This window comes from Diabrotica undecimpunctata, chromosome 4 (genome assembly GCF_040954645.1).
Source record: "Diabrotica undecimpunctata isolate CICGRU chromosome 4, icDiaUnde3, whole genome shotgun sequence".
NCBI classification, from domain to species: Eukaryota; Metazoa; Arthropoda; class Insecta; order Coleoptera; family Chrysomelidae; genus Diabrotica; species Diabrotica undecimpunctata.
In genome coordinates this window covers 32,999,760-33,025,514 of record NC_092806.1, presented here as the reverse complement: position 1 = coordinate 33,025,514, position 25,755 = coordinate 32,999,760, and the positions used below count along the sequence as shown (strand labels likewise).

Here is a 25,755-nt window from a genome sequence, read left to right as displayed (position 1 = left end):
GCAATTTGGTCCTGAAGGGCTGTTCCTTGAAGGGTATTTGCCTGAGGGGCATGCCTGATGGGCTTTAATGAGGTGTGGATCTGTGTCCAGCTATTTTTAGTAATTATTAGTCAACAGTTTATTTGTTAGTAGGGGTTTTGGGTGAAAATAATAGGGGTAGGGTTTAAGGGTGGGTGGGATGTGCATTCCCAAGTGTATAATGCTCTCACACAATGAGTGTCTTAAGACTTTTGTACGAAATTTTCGAACTGTGGTCGCCAAACTTCATAATTTTTGAAATATTGTTCAACAATTTTAACCTTAAACTGTCAACTGTCAAACTTTTTTTTGGCAACACTATTGCACAAATCACGGCAAATTCAAATCTTGCGTGAATTATGATCTAACAAGAAAGATTTTTCTAAAATTAAACAAATGTTTACGTATGAATTTCCCAGTCAGTCGAAACTCTGTTTCAAAGATAAGCGCATCTAATTACTAGTGAAATTACTTATTGCGCATTAATAATTTTATCACTCAATCGAAATCTTCACGCAAATGAGCCGATATTTGCATATTAGTGCAATTAAAAATATTTGACGATTATGTACAAAATTTTGCATAGGATATTGCTCCTCGGACAAAAGTTGGCATTTGTTTAAAATTGGGACGGGTCGACGAGAGCTATAAGTTTGGAGTTAAGCAAACGTCGTCTCTATAATGTGTTCTTCAGAGGTGGATCATGTTCTTCCGGATAAGGATATAGACAGAGGGCACAAGTGGTAGTAGTTTATTAAAAAATATATAGCTAGAAATATTCATCTTGTCGTTAATATGGTCATAATGTTATCCTTTTTGTTTACTTTATTTAACTATTGCCAATTTTGACCTTTTATTCGTTTTGCTAACGTCTGGTTCTTAAATATTACAAGTAGTTTTACAGCTTTCTTGACTTCAACGTGTGTGATCTTTTACCAAAATCTTTTATTTTATGAGACATTATCGGTTTTATTATCAAACATATTTCCTGTTTTAATTATATGGCAATGTAACTCGATATTTGTCAAAGTAATTAGCAGAAAATTAAAATTCTTTTTAATACCACGAAAATTATATTTTACTATAAACGAAAAGTTTTTTCACAAGAAAATGAATAATGTAACGGATTCTAAGAGATCGTTTAATTATTTATAAACGTATTATTTTAAAATCAACACTCACATAATGTGTTGGGTATAATCAAAAATTTGATTGTATTTACTCGATTGTCTCTCATTTTACAATCTTGCTTTTGAAAAATATAGCATGTATTGCATTCGGAAACCGTTTTTACCACAGAAACACTTTTGCCACACATATTGAAATGGGGCGTAAACTATTAAATAAATATTTATTTATCTAATAATTTAGACTCTTTTCCATAATATTGGCAATAGTCAGTTAACGTCGCAATGGGTAGAGAAAAATTAAAGTCGGGGGGAGGCCTATATCCGAACTTTATTCTACAACATTACATTAAAATTTATTCTACATGTGAATAAATAAATAAAGATAAGAAAAGAAATAAAAGACTTATATCAATGAATTAATAAGAATAAGAAAAATCTCATAAAAGATTTAAAAGAGTAAATGTTATCGCGAATTTTAAGCCAGCAAACCGTGAAACCTCAATATTCTCTAGACATTTCATTAAGCACCCCACACGTACAATTAGTTATACCGTTGTGGATTGCTGTTATTAACAACGCTCATATGATCTCTTCAACGCATAATATCAAGAACTGCATGGGGCGTCTTCTACTTGTTTTGTATCTTCTTTTTCAGCGAATTTTATCATTATTAATTTCATCCATTATCTCTATTACTCTGATTTTCTGGGTGTCTTTGAACAGAATTCTTTTTGCCATGTATCAGGGAACGTTCACTGCATTTTCAGATTTCTATTGTGTTCAGCTTAAATCTTTTTTCTATTGGTCTTGCTTATCTGTCCCCAAGCGAGAGATTCATATGTGAATATGAGCAAAATTCTTCTATTTATCAGTCTTGTCTTTATGTTAAAGGCTAGTACTAAAATTTTCTTCTTATTTTGGCTTGGGCTATGCTTAACTAACTCGTTTGACTACAGATAAGTGTGTCTAGCATATTCAGCTATTTTTTCTCTTCTCCAAACCTCTTCTTGAACATCACTGCTTGTATCCTCAGGATTTACTGTTATTTTCTACTGTATAAACCAGTCTTCTAGAGGTTCTAGGGTTATCTACAAGTTTCTGGTTATAAAGTGTCATTTGGGACTATATAACCATTGCCTTAGTTAACATACCTTTAAATTCCTTGAACGATTTATGTATAACACAATAAGTTCATAAATGTTTGAAGAATTACCAATCTTTTAAGTTGACTTCAGTCAAACCGCAGCAGCCAGTATCAAGTAGTATCTCACTGGATAGTATTTAATATATAATATAACATTTCTAGGAAACTCATCTAGCAAACCTAAATGAATAACTAGTGGTTTATCTCGGGATACTGATTCGCTTCTTTTCAACTTGTTTGCAAACATTTCCATTAGATCATCTAGAAGATTCGGTTTTTGGAAAACTTGATATTGTTTCTCAAAAAACCAATACATCAGCCCTCGAATCTATCCTTTCAAATAACCTGAATTTATTGAACGAGTACTTTGACAAGTGAAGACTAACACCAATTAATCCTAACTCTTTTGCTTCCATCAAAACAATCAGATGACCAAAGTGCATCCATAAACTACTTTTAAGAACGTAGTTTTTTCATTTTATCCTGCCCTTAAATTTATAGCTCTTGGACCACACATTTTCGTATAACAAACATTTGATAAATTGAACAGCAAAGTTATGCGTCTGGAATAACATCTTGCAGAAACTGGTTGTGTTGATCTGGTAGTACACTACACTACACTCCAAACTTTTGCCTTGTCTTCTATCTTCTCCGAAACGAAGTAGTGTACTTCATGGTGAGTCAGAACTTCATCTTCATAAAGTAGACACGATTCTTAATCAGACGATATGTGCATAATCTGTGGATGTATGAAAAGTACTCCACTTCCATTGGTCTCGGTTTTAAACTATACAGAATTCCCCCTATTCTCCACCGAAAAAATAATCGTATGCGGAAAATATCGAACATAAACAATAATCCAGTTTTGCCAATCCATTGTAAAAACCGCCAAACTTTTCCAAGACACAAGCTACAGCGTTTCTGATACATGGTTAACTGATTACTGGAACTGTACCGGAGATTCCAGCACTCTACTGGACATCAAAACACCTCAGCTTATGAAACAGACCATGCATCACATATTATTGCCCAATCTGAGTGTTCCAAGATACACCCTACAGCCTAAGTACTTACAGTTACGTCTGAAGCAGTTCTTTGAACAATAATCCACATTATATTTTTTGTTTAAAACATAAACGCATATTTAACTTTCAAAGTCGTTGAGAAATTAGAATATAGTTATAGGTATTTATAGGTTTTTACTCTATGGCTTCTATAGTTTCTCAAAGTATTTGGGTTGTGTATTTATAGATCCGTAGCTTTAAAAATTCATTTTGTAAACAATTTGATAACAATATTATGTTGCAGATAAAAATTCTATTATGATGTAAATAGGTAGCTACTTAGTCGTAATGTAAACTTTTGTATTGTGTAATGTTTTTGTTATAATAATCTCTCTAAAAAAACTTATTTTGTGTCAACAATAAATCAATTCCTTCGCAGAAATCGTAACATTTTAACAATTCTTTCAGTTTCGAGGTAACGGATAAAACAAGTATGTATATATTTGCTCGAGTTCTTGGAAATTCACGCAATAATTGGTATTGATGAAATTCTTGGATACATTCATATTCAAAACCCAATTATTCATTTATTTTAAAATTCCGTTCTCACCAGTCAGATACTTATTAATAAAACAAATTCTTGTAAACACAAATCTATATTTAGTTATATTAGTAAATATAAATGACCTAACAACGTTCGAACATCGCTCAAAAGATCCGCTTAGGTGTCAACCGCAATTCTGGCGGTCACAATACAATTCTAAAAATCGGATACGGATGGATTTCATCTTAACGAGTGTAAATCAATAGAGATTCCGTCAATAAAGACCTTCCTACAGGCGACGTGGTGGGTTGCGAAATATATGACTAAAAATTGTAGTGGTATTACTTGCTTATTTCTAACAAACATAAACCCAGGATATAAAAAGTTGTTAGCAGTTAACTTTGTTATTCGACTTTTAATTTTTAATGTTATCATAATAAGATTTGTACCTACATAAATTACACCGTATAGATACAAAAAGAAGTAAGACCGGGGAATATAAAATCCCCTAAACTCTTCGCTCTCACACTTGAAGATTTTTTAAAGAATTAGAATAGGACCACCTAGGAATAAACTAAAAGTAGGTACACTAGAGCGCTACAGAAAGAAAACTTTTAGGTATAAAGTATCACTTTTACATATACATATCATCATCATCATCTTGGTGCTACAGCCCTTAGAGGGCCTCGACCTTCTCAAGCTTTCTACGCCATTCTATTCTGTCCCTCGCTTGCATTTTCCAGTTGCCGACTCCGATCTTCTCGGCATCTTGTGTTACCCCGTCCATCTACGTCCATCCACCTCAGAATCTTTATTAGAATCTTTTTTATCATGTTTGACCCAGGGGCCCGAGCTACATGTCCTGCCCACTGCAGGCGGTTTAGCTTAATTATAGTGGTAATATCTTTACCACCAAACGTATGCTTGTAGATATTCTGCAGTTCAAAGTTGTATCTACGCCTCCATATTCTGTTCTCACAGACCGCTCCGAATATCTTGCGTAGCACCTGTCTTTCAAAAATGGATAGAGCGGATTCATCTGTTTTCGTTAGCGTCCATGCCTCTGATCCATATGTGAGAACGGGGACTATCAGTGTTCTATACAGCCTTATACGAGTTTTTTGAGACAGACGTTTGTTAGCTAAGTACTTTGATAGACCATGATAACACCTGTTTGCAATTATTATTCGCCTTTTTATTTCCTCAGATGTGTTATTATTGGGGTTAACCAATGTCCCTAGATATATGAACTCTTTGACTGCTTCGAAATTTTGGTCATTGATGATTAAATTTGTGTCAACATTTCCAGCTCTTGTGTTTGTGTTAGTCGCCATGAATTTGGTTTTATTTTGATTTATCTGTAACCCCATTCGTTCTGCTGCTGCTACTAGCTCGGTTAGGATTTCCGCAGTTCTCGCCCTAGTTCTTGTTATAATGTCCACGTCGTCTGCATATGCTAGAATTTGCACTGATCTATTAAATATTGTTCCCCTGCTATCTAAATTAGCGTCTCGTACAACTTTTTCTAAGGCGACATTAAAAAGCTGACACGCCAGCGCATCTCCCTGCCTTAATCCCCTATGTATTTGAAATGGGGTTGACGAGTCGTTTTGAATTTTTACTGCTGATAGCATCTTCACCATTGTCACTTTTATCAAACATATGAGTTTTTTTGGAATTCCTAACCCATTCATAGCGTTGTAAAGACTTGGTCTTAAGACACTGTCATACATAAGACACTTACATATACATATAATAAAAGAAAATACTGTTAACTTATTTTGTCTTCAAAGCATGCACAAGTAATGCAAATAACCATAACCTCACAATCAAATCAGATTTATCGAAAAAACCAGTCACTCATTCTTAATTACCCTTCATTTATAATTGCAGTTAAAAAAACTACCATTAAATATTAAAGAAACCGAAATAAACAACATTTACACGTTAGGAAAATAATTAAATAGTCCGATTAAAATAGAATTTATATCTTCTCTCACAAAATTTCCAAAGTATATCGCAAGATCACACCAAACAACAACAGGAAGAAAGCAAAATTCTGCGGAAGCATCTTTTACTAGCTAGGCAAAACAAGAGAAACATATGTTATATAAAAAATCATAAACTCATTGTAAAGAAAAAATCGTATACAGCCGTAGAACTGAAAGAACAAGAAAAAACTCTTACAATAGATATAAAACCTGCAAGTAGTGACCCCGGGACCCCTCGATATACTAGACAACCACATCCATTTGAAATAGAAAAAGAAAACATCTTTTCTGATGAAGATGAGCATATAATAGAAAATATAAACCAGAAAAATCGCAGAGAAGAAACAGTTAAGAATTGAAATACCAGAGGAAATCCAAGCGTTATTTCACACCGGGCATCGCTGAATACTACATCATCAACAACAGCAAAGAGTTGAAAGACGACCACAATCAAAAGATCCGTTTGTATAGATAAAAATAAATCAACATAATAAAACACGACATAACTCTGCATCGAATAAATAAATTATTACTCTCAAAGCTATTTATATTGATCTAATTGTTCTTATTATTTTGATTTTTGATTTATTGTCAATTGTTCTTTTTTTTGTAAAATTATATAAGTGTGATTTGGTTATATTTGTTTGTGTACCTTCTGCGATTGTTAATCGTGATAAAAATGACGATCTGAATGAGGGTGACGACATTGATATTTTGGATGTAATATAAAACGATAATATTAAAAAACGAAAAATAATGAATTTGATTAATATTAATTATAAATTAATGAATAATGTTAATATTAATTTTAATATTAAAAATAAATTAATGAATAAACTTTTTTGACTTAAATTAACTCAAATTAAGCAAACTCCTTTTCTATTGGTCGTAGAAAACTTTTTTTGTAATCTTTGTCCTGATTTCAGCTATAAGAATATAATACCTATATGTTAAAAATGCGTGTACTGTATAGTGATCGCTGTAGCTTAATTGGTTAACTTCAAAGCAATAAATAAAGGATTGAAAAACTTTTTAAGCAATTATTTTTATTCCTACATAAAAAAAATAATTGATCAAAAAGAAAATCCGTTCTAAGATAAATCTCTATCTTTTTTAGAAAAAAAGTTCTGGGTTCAGGCCCTGTAAAATTTATAAAAATTTAAGAATTTTTATAAACAATTAAACGTATCTCAAAAAGGAAGTGACCGACCGGATCTTGGGAAGCCTCATTCGATTTGTAATTAAAAGAGATACAATATGACGCTTTTTGCATAAAAAAAGAAATTTTTACAAAAGTTTTTTCAAAAATTAAAAATGCCGAAAAATTTACATTTTTGCCTTTCAATCATTAATTTTGCATAAACTATTGGGCCAGATTTAATGTAGTACAACTCAAATTACAGCTTTTTTTATTTACTTCCAATAAATATTCCGCTCATTCAGCTAAGATATTGAAGAAAAGTCTTTTTAGAGGACGTTCCGAATGAAGGAAATTTTGTATTTGGCGGTGTTGCCATGTCCTTATAATGAATCACGAAAGAGCATGCGATATAATATTAATTTAATTAAACATGGAAAACATAAAATGATAAAATAACGAGAAAAATATTATATATTTTACTTCATTATAAATACTAAAGTTAGAAAGTGAGTAATAACTTAAATTCTGCTGTAAAGATTTTAATATATATTTTTACTTTATTATCTACATATATGAAAACAAGCCACAATCCTAACAAAATTATTCAGTGTAACGTTCAACCACCTGAACGGCACCTGCCACGAAAATAAATGTAAGATTTACAAATTCACATTTTATGGATTAAATTGTCAATAATGATAATTTAATCTCTGAATGTAAATTTGAAAAAATATAATTATTTTAATGACTGCAGATCTGATGGTCATAAAATTGATATCTGCTGAACATCTGTTGCAATCTGGCAACAGCATAAAACATATACATAATCAGGACATGGCAATACTGAAGTTTGTTTGTAGCTAACTTCATGCGGAACGTTCTCTAGATCTTGTCCTATATTGATTTGGTACACTGAAAATAAAAATAATCAACCGTATTTTGCACCTTAAAAGTGCCATAAAAAAATGATAACACTCATACGATACTCAAACCATAACGAACCTACTAAATATTCATTTTAGCAAAAAATGAAAGATATCAAAATTGTATAAAAGATAATTCTCTTCATTTTTGCTTATGTACATGCTGTTCTCATTGAAAATCAAGATGGCGGTAGACGTAACGGCGGAATTTAGTCGCGATTTTAAATTTACACTACTATTGACCCTCCCCCCCCCCTAAAGTTTAGAATAATCAAATTTTGGGCAGCTTGCCATGCAAGGTCAAATACTATCCCGACTGGACTATAAAGAGGAAAATTTTTACGCGAACTTTTAAATCAAAGCCCCATCCATAAAAAAATAGGTTCCAATGTAAAGATTCATCAATAGATTTGAAAGAAACGAATGGTAAAAATAGAAAATTAAGGAGCTTACTCGCATCTTACTAAATGTAGCGAATAGCACAGCAAACCTATCAATAGAATGCAGCAGGATCTCGTTACAGAAACTAAAAGAAGAAGTCTCTACTAAGAAAATATCAAATTTGATAAGGTTATTACTTACCCACGAACACGATACATCGTCTATTAACAAGAGATATAAAAAGATTAGAATGTGTGTCAATTTTAAAGATACAATCACACTAGCTTTAAGCGTACAATCGTACAAGTTGTTCAATTAGATGGCAGCAAGATCAAGGCAAAGTCTGAAAAAAGAAGAATTCATTTATTACCAATTGACAGAAAAAACATAAGGCAGTACGATCAAGGCAAAGTCTAAAAAGAAAGGAATTCGTTTACCGCCAATTTGACAGAAAAAAAATATGTATAGGATAATGATATATTTTTATTTATGTATCTGTATGTATATATATCTTTTTTAAACGATGTCTAGACTGGAAGACGAAGAGTCAAAAATATGTAATTTTTAATCTCAATATATTCAGTTATGGATATATCCTTTATTCAGCTAGCGACTATATGATTCTCCTGTAGTGCAGTCCAATTTCAATATTATTGTCTACTTCCGTTCTATGTTGCTCTCGCTCACTTCCATATTAATATTTTGATTGTGATTGATATATAATTGAATTCTAGGAATTTCGATAGTTAATTTTTTGTTGTTCTAGTAATTTTTATTAATAACTTGATGACTTGTCACGCAGGTTATTTAAATCAAAACAATGTCATCAAGGTCGTCGTCGCAAATGCATCAAACTAAAATTACTCTATAGTCTAGTAATCAGGTTCTTCCAACCGTGGTTTTTAAAGTAGCAGTTATCGTTCAGACATTTTAACCACAGGTTTATTGCTCATCTTACATATTGTCGGGTATTTTCTTAAACTCAAGTAAAAATATATTTTATTTGCAACAGGTTTCCTTTCCTGAGACATATCGATGTCACAAGAGTAAATAGTGAGAATTTGCGAGCCTTGTTATAGTTTAGCATATGACCGGTGTTTTCATAGTGCTCAACTACTGCACAAGTATTTTTCCCAAGCGGCAATCACTTTTATGTTGTGTGATGCGTTGTTTTAGCCACTGTGATGTTTGGCCAATGCACCGTTTTTGACATCCTAAACACGGTATTTCATAAACAACATTACTTCTATATTAGGTTGGTACTGGGTCTTTGATTTTTGGGAAAAAATACTTGTGCAGTAGTTGAGCACTATGAAAACACCGGTCATAATGCTAGACTATAACAAGGCACGTATTTTGGCAGAGACTGATAACTACAAAACTAGATTATTTCTGGAGATGTATCACATTAACAAAAATAAAAACACTTTAAATTATAAAACGGGCACTGGACAGTTAAGTAACATTGTAATTATTGAACAAAATTTTTAAATATTCAAAATAGCTAACACTCACGTTAATAACAACTGACCTTAATTATTAATCAAAGAAATATCATTCTTCTAACGTTTGTTTTATTTTTATTTTTTACACTTGGAGTAACTTTACTTGATTTGTCTATTACTGTAACGAACGTGCTTAAGACAGTTTAATCTTAACATGCAATATTTTATTGCATGTTAAGAAAAAAGAAAGAAATTTTTATTAGAGACCACTACCTGATAAATCACTTTATATATATATATATATATATATATATATATATATATATATATATATATATATATATATATATATATATCATTTTCTATTTGTTCTAAGTATCTCAGCTTCGGTCTTCCTCTTGTTCTTTTTCCTACTGGCATCTGTTTGAATATTTTGTTTGATATTTCGCCTTCTTCCATTCTTTCTACATGTCCTATTCAACGCAGCCGTCCTATTTTAATGAATGTGATAATATCCGGATCCTGGTATATTTTGTATAGTTCAGAGTTGTATCGTCTTCGCCATATTCCGTTTTCTTTTGTGCCCTTATATATGTGTCGCAAGATTTTTCTTTCGAAGGTGGCTAACAACGTTTCCTCTCTTTTAGTGAGTGTCCAGGTTTCTGAGCCATATGTGAGTACCGGTCTTATTAGGGTTTTATATATTTGGCATTTTATCTTTCTTGCGACGTTATCTGATCTTAGGTGTCTAATTAAGCCATGGTAACATTTATTTGCAATAAATATTCGCCTCTTCACTTCCTCCGTAACGTTATTATCAGACGTGACTAGGGATCCCAAGTATATAAAGTTTTTTACCCCCTCTATGTTGTATTCTCCTATTGTTATATTTTGTGGCATGGAATAATAAGTTATCAAATTTGATATTTTCTTAGTAGAGACTTCTTCTTTTAGTTTCTGTAACCAGATCCTGCTGCATTCTATTGATAGGTTTGCTGTGCTATTCACTACATTTAGTAAGATGCGAGTAAGTTCCTTAATTTTCTATAAGATAGATAATAATAGTAGATAATAAAGTAAAAATATATATTAAAATCTTTACAGCAGAATTTAAGTTATTATTTCACTTTATTATTTATAATGAAGTATATTTATAATGAAAGATATATATATATATATATATATATATATATATATATATATATATATATATATATATATATATATATATATGTATATCTGATTTTATTTTGGTCTAAATCAAATAAAAGTATAGAATAGAGAGATATTTTACTTCTTTTTGTAAGTAATTGCTGTTGTTCATTTTTTTGGGATTGTATTCTATCTATCTTCCATTTCCCCTATTTTGATTTTCATGGATTTTAAACCGTATATTTTCATACGTCCTCTTGAATATTTGTTTATGAATACTAAAAGTTTATGTGTTTTTCCATCGATTTAAAAAATAGGTTAAAAAATGTAGAAAATTACACAAAGGTATTTTTATTATCATAAAAAGTATTGTAAAGATTACGAAAACAAATTATCACAAAAACTTTTAACTTGCATCAAGCCGTCATTTTTCAATATGGCGTAGGAAACATCAGTACTCCCAAGGTCTTATTATCAAAGTAATAACACGTTCGTTTAAGAAGCAGATGAGTATAATATAACATACTTCCATGACCTTTTTCAAGGTAAAAATCACCTGGTAAGCAGGCTATTATGATATAAAAAATGGCATGGTGTACACCTTGGTAGTGGTTTATACTATTATTATACTTATTGCATTGTTCTAAAACTACTTTTAAATTGAATAATTAGATAGTCGTCATTATCCAATAAGTACTGATATATAATAACCACTTTGATGTATATTGCAAACGTTTTTGTTTATTTCTGCGAATGCATAATTTTATACAATGAATATACAAATATATTGTAACATAAAAGACCTCTCATACTATTTTAAAGTCCGCTACAATATTAGTAAATTGTGTAATCTAAGTTTTCTACTTAGATTAATAAAACGATTTCATTTCCTACGCCGGTTTCATTAATCTAAGGTTTTCTGTATACTTATTAACAGTTTTTATTTTGTTAGAAACATAAAAGAAATAATTCCAAACAAGGTTCATAAACCCCGAAAACAATGTATGATTATAAAACACCGCCCAAAAAATTTTCAATTTGAATTCACTTATTCAATCAGTATTTTCCTTTCTTTTGTATTTTTTGCGATATTTTGGGTGCCATTCATGTTTCATGCAACAAAATTTGATTTTTTATATATTTTATGTGCAAATTTATGATATTTAATTTTTTAAAAGATTTATTACTGCCACTGTGGTTTCCGCTAATCCATTTAACGTATTACGGAAGGTAGGCTGCTAATTGATGTTACATTATAATGTGCGGATGTGCTTTATATAGTTTATATCTGTTGTGTTGGATTATGATACATACAAAATTTGTTTATGTTTTTGTTGTTGATTTCCTAATCAGAAAATTTATAGAGAAAATTCGTTTTTACCCATTACGTTACAACTTTGTCCTAGCACCAATTTTATACAAATAAATAAAATCATAATTTAAAAGAATTAATTTTCTTTTCCTCCCTCAAGTTTAACATCCATTTCTACAGCTTGGTTGAAAATTATAGCTTTATTGGTATATATTTTGTAACTATTTCATGTTTATCTTATGTACCTAGTAAACATGATTTCTATTACTTTGTACCTACGAGGTATATTCCAGATCCAGCAATGGTGAATTCAAAGTTCAGGAGTGTATTAGATCAACTTTTGGTACATGACGAAAAGTATATATAGGTCAGACAGGGGCAAATTTCAAATAATGGATAACTGAACATAGAGCTAGTTTTGACAACGGAAAACTAATTCCACATTGCCAACCATTTAGTTACATAAAATCAGAATAAGATTATGTGCAATAATGAAATCTTACGAATTAAATTCGACACTAAACAATATGCTAAAAACCCTAAAATACAAAAGAATGAAAATATCAGAGACTTAAATTTAAATTTTTAAGTTGCCTACTGAAAATACTTAATCTAGGGTAGAATGGATTCAGTGAGCAATTATTACAAAAGCGAAACGTCTTTGTCAAATGACAATGACGTGCATAGTTAATCCGATGAAAGGAAATACAAAAGAGTGCAGTATGCCGAGTTCGACGTAAAGTGTTAAAGTTAATATTACCCAATAATGAAGGGCACTTTAATACCATTATTAATATCATATACAAGAAAAACATATTTCATTCTGCGGTCTTTTAATGTTACAATTTGGTCAAAAAATTAACCTTCAACATATTAAGAAGATTGTAGTTAGTACAAATAATATTTGCAGAGAAACACGATGGACACTCAACTGTCACACAATTACTGAGATGTCTCAGCCAGGTTATACTCACCACAAATACAGAATTTACAATCACTAAAACTTTCAGCCAGCTCTAAAGTACAGTCAGAGCGCTGCTCATAAACTTCACTTCATATTTGCAACATGGACAAAAATTACCATTTCGTACGAAGAGTTGGTCGGTGATAGATTCACTAAAAGAATTCAGTTTAATTAAAAAGCTATTTCTTTAGTATATGGCATTGTTGGACTACTTATTCAATATTTATTCATATCTTGTCGATAAACAGGAAAACAGGGGAACTTGTTTATTTTACGTATTTTCTTATAGCAACTTCATTCTTCTTAATTGCTCTTACAATTGATTCGCCCAAAATAAAATGTTTTCCAATTGCCGTAGATCCTTCTCCTTTTCCTAAGCGATCTAAAATTGCAATTTTCGTTTCCAACGAAATTGATTGTCTTTGAGGTTTTTTGTTCTCCATTGGGCCAAATAAAATCTTTAAAAAAGAATAAAAAAAATTAAACTTACGATATTGAGATTTAAAAAACATCTAATGAAAAATAAAGCTTTACGACACACACTTGAAACCTTTCAATCTTTGCTGCTTATTATACTGCAACTTAGAATCAGCAAAATTTTAAACAACTTAATATAAAACGAAGCACTGCTAAGAGAAAAATTATTTTAAAACAGGGACATCATGTAACAAGGGAATCCCCGAATTGCAAAGGCTCACTTTTCTGACATCTGGATTTAAAATGTTAATTATAGAAATTTTTGGATGAAATACAAACTACACAACTTTAAAATCACATAAAAATAATCCGCATAAAAAGAAAAAGAGACCTTACTGTACTTACTTCGAAGACCTTTCCTTGTATCGTTATAGTCTACGAGCCCATGGGAGATTTTTAATAGTTCGTTTGACCCAGAATAAATCACATACAAAACAATAGAAATACTACAATATGTAATAACAACTTTAGAAACTATGCCGTCAATTCTTATCGGTGCATATGAGTCACAGAAAAACTTACCACTCAAAGGGGTAATTTTTTTTGGGCAAACATTTTTGTATGGGATTAATAAACTTTAGTAGGTAATACAAATATAATGATTTGCGACCTAATGCCGTACAAAAATATTGATACCAGAAGCAGGTAAAATTTTTCCCCATTTTCGGTAATTTGACAAAGTACGGCATTCATACACAAAATTTCGAATCGGTATATAAATTAATTTTTTGCAACGCTGTTCATTTTGGTTAAGAAGGGGGTGAGAAATCTACTTGCTTTCCTTTCTGAGAACCCCCATGCTTTATGTACCGATAAGAATGACATCGTACTTTCCAGCGAAGTTGTTATTACATATTGTAGTATTGATTTATATGTTTCATGCTAGGTCAAATGAACCATTAAAAATGTCCCATGGGCTTGTAGTCTATTATTGGTTTAGTAATCTTATAGGGGACTTAAAGATGGGCTGAAAATTGTAAAAGCCGAAACCGGGCGTCCAATGTCTTTTCTTTTCTTAATTATTTAGTTACCATTTATTTTTTAATTCATTAGAAGTCATAGTTCATCCAATTATAGAAACTTTCCTAAAATTTAAACACATTACTCATATTTTTGGAAAAATTAAATATGACATTAAAATGTAATAACTTAATGGTCGTAGGAATTCCCAAAATTTTGATGAGATTTTAGAACGGTTAAACTTTTAGTCGTAACTATCTGTACCAAGGTACAAAAGTAGTAAAAATTACACTAGAATTTGTAACTCGGAACATACTTCATAAATGATTCACTCCATAGAAAACCGACGTCGAAATAAAAAAAAATGAATATTATTGATGTGCAATAGCTGTTTACCTTGCTTTTTATTGCGTCGCCATAATATATGTACTTATGGAAATGTAAAGCATGAGGACGGTAATTATGTTAGATAATATTGTTTGATTATTGTTTTAAAGTATATATGGACATGCATAAAAGAGTGTTGAACGTCCAAAGAATATTAATTTTTTTATGTAATTTGTGGGTGGCTTCCGTAATCGGAAGGAACGTTTTTAATAGTAGTTGTAACAAAGATCATAGTTACATTTGATTGTCAAGTATACTGATGCTTTAAATTTAACGTATGTTATAGTTGCACGTCCGCAAAAAAGTTTATGATTGATACTCTCACCACACTTGGGTATCGCTTCATTAGGCGGAGTCTGCCACGGTTTTCCTCTGCGACTTTTTTTGGTTCTGGGGAATTTTTCCTCTAATTTTCCCGAACATTTTCACTCGTCACACAGGAAAATCGGAAATCAAGTTCCGTCAGACAATATATTCTTTTAATTAAATAGCTTAAAAATTATAAGAAAAATGTTAAAATAAAATTGTCTGATAAATATAGGTCATTCAACGTGTCTGACGATTTGAACATGTCGGAAAAACTATTGTGACGAAATTCATAGATAACCAGCTAATTTTTTCAGCATAATTTCATTACCAGCAGCAAAAAAAAACTTTTCATATTGTCTGAAGGAACTTGTCTTTCGAAAATTAGAGGAAAAATGACTCACAACCAAAAAAGTCGCAGAGGGAAATCTTGTCAGACTCTGCATAATCAAGCGATACCCAAAGTTTGTCATAATTTTGTCCCTGAGAAATCACGGGTAGGAAGGAGTTTTTTCAGTAGTTAACGTGGCGTTGCTATGACGTTTTATCAGTTAAACATAGTCTATTGAAATATTCCCTATAATAGACTTATTTTTTGTAAATTTTGTCAATGGTGGCATCAAGAAATAGAAGATCTTGTGGAGAAGAAGAAGGATATGTATAATAAATGGCTAGCAACAAAGGATCTTTACGGTCGGCTACAGTACAACAGTTTATACAAAGAAGTAAAAAAAGAGGTAAATAAAGCCAAAAATGAGATATGGAATAAAGTCTGTGATAACGTAGAAAATTTTATGGGTACCGCAATAAGTAAAGACGCCTGAAAAACAATTAGAGATAGTAGAACAGATGGAAAAGAACGCAATAGGTAGACTTTAATATCCCTGATATTATGTGTCTAATATTATGAACAAATGCTAACAGAAGATTGAGCAGAATTCCAAGATATTGGGCTCGAAAAATATGATATTTCCTATCACGAAGAAACTGAAATAACACCAGAAGAAATTAGAAACACTCCAAAGTTATGAAAAATGGGATGGCTCCAGAACTGAGGAGAGTACCCATAGAGTTGATTCGATACGGCCCTGACAAACTATTTTTAGCTTTGGCTTATACCTTTAATTTATTCTTGAAAGGTGAAGAGCTACCCCCAGAATGGAAAACTGCATGTATTAGCAATCTATAGAAGAATAAAGGCGACAGAAAGGAATGTAAGAACTACCGAGGGCTTAGTATAGCCAGATCAATCTGTGGAATGTATGGGAAGATAATTAAAAGCCGAATTGAAGATAGTTTGGAAGACGCTAAACATCGGAGTGGCTTTCCTACTGGTGGTTCTTGTATAGACAATGTATTATGTCTAAAACAAACAATAAAAAAGCGCTTGGAACACAATATGGAGATACACAATATATTTATTGATCTTCAAAATGCCTGTAATAGTGTCCCATTAGCCAAGCTGTGACAGGTGCTAGAAGATAAGAAAATTCCACTGATTTACAATAATGCTGTGAGGGAGTTGTATGACGATGTGACGAGTTCAATAAAGATTGGACAAAAAGTGACAAAAAAGATTAAGATGACCAAAGGACTTCGCCAAAGCTGCTGTATTACACCTACGAGCTTTATGATTTATTTGGAAGTGGTTTTGGATATTTGGAAAAAAAATGTGAACCCATGGGTATCTATTAAAATTGGAAATCATAAATTGTACATACATTTTGCGTCTGACCAAGTAATACTCTCAAAAGATCAAGATGATAATTAACTACAATGTTCGCAATGTTGCGAAAAATATATGAAGAGTATACTTATTTCCGCACGGTTTGACATTATATACATATCTAATATTTATTGTTTTTGACTTTTCACAGTTTTTTTACAATGTTTCATATTTTTTTTTATTTTCAGCAACTTCAAAACAAATAGATGATGATGTTGAACTTATTCCACATAAAGAAACCCACGTGGAACAACCTGTTATTACCACAGATGTAGGATTTGGCGGCCTTGACGGCTTCTCCAATCCTTTTGGTGGAATATTGGAAAACATAGAATGTAAGTACTAATATAATATAGAACAATTAATGTTAAGTTACATTTTATTATATTTACTGATGAACTCGTTATTATTGATATGGGTTATTTTAATTATTTTATTAATAGTACTTACATGGTTTTAAATGTAGTACTTTGATTTAAAGTAATCATCATAATTAGCACTACGATTCTAATTGAGCGTCTATATTCCTAAGCTTATTTGTCCATTCTGACCTATTCTTTACAGCTTGATGCCAATTTGCCTCACCGATTTTCCTGGCATCCTTATACAAACCACCCCTTTATCTCAATCTTGGTCTACCTCTTCATCTATTCCCCTCGACTTTTGTCAGTAGAGTAGGTCTTGCACGGTAGCTTTATTTGTTCTGGTCAGATGTTCTTTTTCTTCTTCTTTCTTGGCTCTACAACTCTAAGTGAGTCTTGGTCTCATTTAATATTTTTCTCCACTCTTGCCGGTGTTGTGCAACAATCTCTCATTTTTGTACCCCCACCTTACGTAGATCACTCGTTACTGCATCTTTCCATCTTTTTCTTGGGCGATCGACTGATCTTCCATCGGGCCTTTCCCGGAAGGTTGTATTTAGTAGTCTCTCATCATTCGATCTCAGTACATGTCCTGCCTATCTTATTTGATTCGTCTTGGTGAAACGTACTATATTTTTATCTCCATAGAGTGCTTGGAGTTTCTGGTTATGTCTTCGCCTCTACTCTTCTGTTAGCTCGTCTCTACAAGGTCCAAAGATCTTCCGGAGGATCTTCCGTTCTAAGACTAATAATTTCGTTGTTTCACGCTGGTTCAGTGTCCACGTCTCACTTCCATAGGTCAGATTTTCTGACCTGTAGTAATTTTTACTTGGGAACCACATATTTGCCTTCGGCTATATATTGTATTTATTATATACAGTGGGTAATCAAATTATTATGATCACTGCAAAAAACACTGTATTTTGGTGTTTAATAAAGAAATAAATTGCATATAAACATCTAATGATGTGAGTATACTATAAAAATAGATCAAGAACACGTTCTTTTACACAATTTTAAAATATTTTTTTCTTTGACCTTAAATAACAATTTTTTTTAATATTACGTGTGTCTTTTAGCTTCGATGACAGCTTTGATCCTTCTTGGAATGTTTTTAATGTTTTTCAGGCGCTCTTCTTTTATTTCATCGTAACTGTACCAGGTGGCATTGAGTCCCTCAATTAACTGCTGCTTAGTTGTGACAGTTTCTGGGGCAATCCCCCTCGTAATGAGCTCCCATAGATTTTGGATTGGGTTGAAGTCTGGGAAATTACCTGGCCACTTCAGTCCTTTAATTTTCTTGGTACGGTGCTGAATCGTACATGAAGAATCTTCCGAGTCACCAAAACTAGTCTTTAATTTGTGGCATAAGCCTTTTTTTTTCAGGACTTCAATGTACTAATGTTGGTTCATCATTCCCTTCACAATGTACAGCCTCCCTGTGCCCGTGCTACTGATCACAGACCATACCAAGATCTTGTATGGATACTTTACTCGCTCCAATATGCAATCCTTGTGATATTTTTCACCCACCCATCTTTGGACGAAGGTCGACTTGTCCATGAGTATTTCCACTGTATCGGAAAAACAAACCTGGCAATAAAAAAATATATAAGATATTTTTTATATATCTATATATAGATATTTTTTTAGAATAAAACAGTGATTATAGGGACTTAAATTTAGTATGTAGTGATGTAGTTTACCCTATTCCCATCCCCAATTGTCCAATTTTGTTGTTCTTTGTGGTTTTTTGACAGAGTGACATGATTTGAAACCTTGCTCATCAAACCTTCTGCGAACTGTCACGTCAGAAATAAATCCCGTGGAAATTTTTTGTGGTTTCGTTCTGTTGTTTGCGAAGATATCCATCATCTTTCTCTCGTCTCTGAGTGTAGTGACACGCCTTCGACTACATTATGGGGCACGTTGCTGAGTTAGAAGTTTGTTGGTATAAATTTTTTTCTTGATATTGCTCATCGTTGCTTGCGCTACTTATAGTTTATAGATGGGCGTGCTCAAGATTAATTGAAAGATTACTTTGAATAATTGTAAAAAATAAATGAATTATTTCAGTGTTATAAAGTGTTATGTGTATGTAAACAAAAGTGACCTCTTTTATCACACACTATATTAGAACTGACTGGCCTACATTAAAAAGGGTTTTAAAACATTCACATTTTTTTTTAATTTTTAAAAATTACAAAAGAGAAAAAGAGTTTTTAAAACCGTCTAAGGTATGTTAAATAGATGAATAAAAATATTAATATAAAACTTACAGCTACTTGTTACAAATCCAAATCAGATTCAGAAGATGAACTTTCAGAACCAAGATTTATAATAACTGGCTCGATCATTTTATCAGTAATATTGTCCAGCTTCCACATTTTTTCCTCTTCTTTAATAGTGTGATTTACTGCCTTTTCCCAGTTTTCAGGTTTTACATTATTTACGGCCTCCAAAAACAACTGTTTAACATCATGAATTTTAAAAGTGGTATTTTTTCTTGAAACTTCACTCTTTATCTGTGCCCATACCAGTTCAATCGGGTTTAATTCACAATGATATGGTGGGGATCTAAGTACTGTCATTCCACGATTTTTGGCAATTTCATCAATTTCGTATTTTTTAAATTTTTCTTTATGAAGGGCACACAACGAATAAAGTTCCTTTCTTATAGATCCGGGATGGTACGTATTTTTTGAACTTAGCCAATTCTGCAAGTCTTTTTTTAACCACTTGGTTGTGGGCAGTCCTTCTATAAGTCTGGAGTGATAACTTGCATTATCCATTACTATTACACAGTTCTTAGGAAGAAGATCTATCATTTGTTCGAACCATTCTTGAAAGACATCAGCGTTCATGTCTTCATGGTAGTCACCGGTACGAGTTGATTCAAAAGTTAATAAACCACCTTCAACAAAACCGTCTGAACTGCCAATGTGTACTATTATCAGCCTGCGTCCCTTTCCTGATGGTGGGTTTAAACCAGTAGATAAGTTATTTACAAAAGCGTGCCTTTGACTTGTAACAGTTTCATCCTGCCAAAATTTATTTGATGTATGACCCTCGTTGATCCAGTTTCATCAAGATAAAATATTTTTTTTTTTTGGTTTCTCATTTCCTTTATGGTTCTTAGAAAATGTCTTCTCCATATGACAATATCGCTTCTTTCTAATAAAATAGACTTTCTGGGATTCTTTTTCCAGCGGAAGCCTATTTCTTTTAAAAGTTTCCATAACGTACTTCGACTCATTTCTGGGTAATCCTTATCATCTCGAACTGAGACAAGAACTTTATCCAATGTTGGAAATTCTTGTCTAAAGAAGAATTCATGCACTTTCCGTCGAAGTCCTTCTTTAAAATGATATTCTATTTGAAATTTTGGTTTCCCTGGAGCATTACGTGGCATTTGAAAACTACCACATTTCTCTTCTTTAATAACTCTATAAATCGTAGATTTCCCAACACCAAGTGTACTGCTAACTAACTCAACGGTCTCATCAACACTTTCACATAAACGTTTGTCTGTAAATGATTTAAAACAATTAAATATTAATGTTTTTTCATTAACTGTTAGAGGACCAATTTTTCGGCGTTTACACGGCACTTCCAAATTTTCCATAACACTAGTATACACAATAAACTGCACCTTGCAACTGAAGTACCTACTTTTAGTGAACTGTTAAGAATTTTGAATACGCCACTTGGACCTTCCTATATACAAAATGGAAAAACCCACTATCACATTTTCTGTGGAATAAGTTTAGAAGGTAATTATCTAGTCAATTACTGTCGTAGATTCCTGGAATTAAAGAATTAAATGTTTGATTGTTGAAACCCTTACTTCGTGGAATGCACTCATTTCAGATAAAATAAAACGTTTTATTTTATCTAAAGAATTAAACTTTATTTTGCAAATAGGCAAAGAATTAAACTTTATTTTGCAAATAGATAAAATAAAACGTTTTATTTTATCTAAAGAATTAAACTTTATTTTGCAAATAGGTAGGTACTTATTAAACTTTTATTGGTTATATATAACCAATAAAATAAACATCTTACATTTCTTGCAAATTCATTAGTACCTGTTAACCTCCATCACTCCGACACTGGCAACCTTATTTAGGGATTAGTAACCCTCACAACTATTGTATTCTATTCTGCTCCAACCTTTATACCTGGTGGTCATACTCAATTTAAAATTGTTTTCCTATATACTTCTGTAAACTTGTTGACAAATATCTGTTTTTCATTGAGTCACCCGTATCAACAGTTTAGGGATTTGCATACATAATTTATTGTTTTATTACTCTCTCATACATAAAAATACACTATAGCACTGTTGAGCTATCTGACGTTGGGAAAGCTTTGTATTGGATAAAAGTGTCTTTATCTCCAGTATTTTAATTTCAGTAATGTCTTTAGCCTTACCCATTATGATTTTATTCTCAAAAATCGATATTTTTTTAAAACATTTTTAAAATTAAACTGATAGTTTTTTTCACTCACAGTCATCACTAATACATTATTAAAACATACTACATAGATAAAACGATATTACCCTTTAAAAACAACATAAAAACAGACAAATTCAATTCTAACCTCCAAGCGCAAAATCGCCACAATGTGTATGTTGTGACATAATTTGACACAAATGACATTTCTTGAGTTGTCAATGTCAAAAAAGCAAAGTTACTCGTGACAAAACATATTGGTATAACTTGTATAGCAGCATATGATGTTATAAAACTTTCGAACAAATGAAAAACTTAAAATTTTGTGACTGATCATAATAATATGATCACCTACTGTATTTCGAAATTATAGCGACAACGCTAAGTTCGATTATAATTTATTAAGCATAATATTTTACTGAGTATTTTTCTCTCGAATATTAATAGTCTGTTTCATCTGTATTAGAAGTCATCATATCTCAGATCCATATATTAGAACTGGGAGCATTAAGGTTATGTATATCATTATCTTTGTTTTTCTTATCAGATAATGGCTTCTACGGTATTTGATAAATCTATAATAACTTCTGCTCGCAAGCATTATTCTTCGTTAGATTTCTCGATATTATCTTCCTGAAGTTTACCATGCTTAACAGATAAGAGAATTGTTGCACCGCTTCAAAATTATGCATGTTAAAGTTTTGTCCCATGTTTCTGATTCTGTAGTCTGTCCCTAAGATGCCTTGAGGTTTGTTTTGCTTTCGTTGACCATTTGACTCATATTCTCTGCTGCACTTAAGAGTGCAGCGAACATCCTCTTGGAGTTACAAATCACTCGTGCGACAAAGTTCAAGTCATCTGCATTAGCCAATATTTGGATAGATTTATTAAATATTATATCTCGGTTGTTAAGTTCTGCTTCTCTTATAACTTTCTGTAGCGCGATGTTAAACAAAGGACGCCAGCGTATACCAAACGAAAGTTTTCTGTTTCTCTGTTGGTATTGAATTCTTCAGAAAAGCTATTTTGGATTTTTTACTGCACTATCAATTTGGGCATTGTTATTTTTACCAATTTGATCAGTTTAACGGGAATTCGAAAGTCTTGCATTGCTGCATATAACTTGTTTCTTATTATGCTATTACGCTATCATACGCTGCTGTGAAATCTACGAACAAATAGACGTTGAAAATGTTTTCTATTTTCCGCACGTGTCACCAATTACAGGACTAAATGTAATTTCATTCTCGTTCGTTTAAATTAGAGTGAAATTGTTAAAGTTTATGCAAAATTAAATACAACCCACACATTAAAACCCGTATAAAAATGGATATGTTTGGTGGGTAGAGAAGTTATATGATCAAATGGTGGTATATAATCATAATACATGTCTCGTTTGAGTATTATCACATTAATTACCTTCGTTATATAAGACGTACAGAGACGTGCGAGTGAGTATTAGTAGCTGGATATTAGTATAAAAAATGGTACAAAATTTTTTAACATTGCGTTCTTATTACAAATATTAGATCTGGAGTGGGTAAATAATAAAAAATAGTATTTTATTTATTTATTTATTTTTTAGTTACTATTTTTATTGGAAATAAGCCACATTTTAAGTTTAAAATTAATGTTTTGTATTTTGAGAACGATTTCCGAAGTTAAAATTGAAACGTCAAACTAAACTTATTTTAAACTTAAATGGACCGCCGGAGTGATGACGTAGATTTTATTTGACATATGTCAGTTGTCAGTTTCACTTTCCAAACAAACCTTGTTTAGTGTGGATAATTTGTATTTTTCGTTATTTTTTCATTTTTTTACAGAATCTTTCCCCTTTTTGCAATATCTAAGTATTCTAATAGTTACTACAACAATTTTACAAGGTTGTGTAAATAATAAAGCATGTTGTTTTATAAAAATAGCAATAAAATGCATGTATCAATAAAGTAAGGTTAGAATGTCTTTAATTTAAACTTTTAAACTATATTTCATAGAAATAGAACACTGAATTATGATGGTATTATCGTAAAAAACACTATACTTAAAAGAAAAAGCAGCAGAGGAAGCAAAATGTTAACTTTATAGAAATTAAAAAGTCTTGAGATTGGGCATTTCAACTTTTGTTTGGAAAGTAATAATACCAATATGACAGTTGTGACGTCACACTCCGGCTGTCCATTGTGGCTTGTTCCTAAAAAAAATAGTACAGTTTGTCCCAAACCCTTCTTTCAGTGCGTCACTAATTTTGACATAATATAGGATTTTAAGAATGTCGAGAATTATTGCATGTCATTTTAGTTAAATCTGACAGTTGCATGATCGTAATCCCTCTTTTTCTAATTGAAAATAATTTAATAATTTTAATATTAGTCTTTGTTCTTTCTCGATATATCTCGGCATATTTAAAATATTTTTATGACAATAAATACAAAATTAAATTTTCAATGACAATTATTTTATCAGTTGACGTTGTGAAAGTACTGTCAAGATCGAGACCTTCTGCGTCAAATTATTTTTATGCGCATCATTGATTGGATATCTATTTACCGTATTCTAAACTCCAACCAATTATACATCCGTAAGTAGAATTAGCTTTACGATAAATAATTTTCTAAGTTCTATTTATAATAATCACAGACTCACGTTTTTTTCTGTCACTTCTAGCTTAATGTGTTAGAGAGAATTCGATCAACTATGACGCACTGAAAGAAGGGTTTGGGACGAACTATAATTGCAGTGTGATAACTTCAGAACAGTGTTATTTATTTTTTATTGAGAAGTTGCCTTTTTATTTTTCTACATATTGTCATTTACGATCTTTATGAGATGAGTTGATTCTCAGTGGTTGTTGGCTGTATACCATAATATTAAAAAAAAATTATAATGAAGTATTAAAAATTGTAAATACGTAAAGACAATTAAGAAAAAATGCAATAAAGTATCTTGGAACTTTGTTTTATTACCTTGGAATTAAAATAAATAAATCCTTATCGTATTAATAATTAATATTATCTACCTCACCGACAATTAAACCAATTTATAATGATAATCTGTATATTGGTTTTATATGGGATTAAGTCACAATTGATTGTAATGAAAATTACATTTTAACTAAAATTTTTCGTTTACGTTTCGTTTTCCAATTTGGAAGTCGTTTTAAAAAAAATATTTAAAAATTGTGTGAAAGGAGTATAACCGCCAAAGTTGTTAAGGGGTTATGTCTATTCAAAACTAATCTTTATATAGTAGAGCCCAAAACACCTACTACAATAAAAATGCATTTAAGGGCGAAAAAAACCTGCTTACAAAGTTTTTAACAAAAAATGACTACCCATTGTCATTTATAAACAAGGAATTCTACAAGATAGAAGAAGAAAAAGAAAACAACAAAACAGCACATCAGTCCAGTAACACCCTCAAAAAGGGATTCAAAGATGACAACAGTACCATAATGTAAAGGACTTATCAGAAAAAATAAAAAGGATATGAAATAAGTACATCACAACAACTTTTAAAATAGACAATACACTCAGATCCATCCTGTCCAAAACCAAACCTAACATCACACAAGAAACATCAAAGAATTGAATCTATAAAATACCCTGTAAATGCAACAATGTCTACGTGGGAGAAACCGCAAGACAAGTGTCAGGAAAAACAAGCATAAAACATACATTAATAACAGAGACAGAGTACAGAGTACAATAGAAAGATACCTCAATAGTCATGAAAGAAACAGACATGAAAAAGATAAACATCAAAGAAGCAGCTCCCATTCTACTTAATGAAAAAAAAATGTGTAGCGAACCCATCAGCAGAATGTAATAAGCTTTGGTTGCCAATACTAAAAGAAGAAGTCGACAACAAGAATATACCAATAATAACGGATTAAGAAAGTTGGAAACACATCGTCCACAATCATATACAA

At 31.6% G+C, this 25,755-nt stretch overlaps 1 protein-coding gene across 1 annotated transcript in view; it reads left to right on the top strand.

Annotated features, from left to right (window-relative positions):
- Positions 1-25,755, top strand: part of LOC140439422 (uncharacterized) — a 79,274-nt gene that overhangs the window by 29,791 nt on the left and 23,728 nt on the right. The window contains exon 2 of the mRNA XM_072529321.1: positions 17,194-17,340. Coding sequence (XP_072385422.1) covers positions 17,194-17,340 — 147 coding nt within the window. The remainder of the gene's footprint in view (positions 1-17,193; positions 17,341-25,755) is intronic.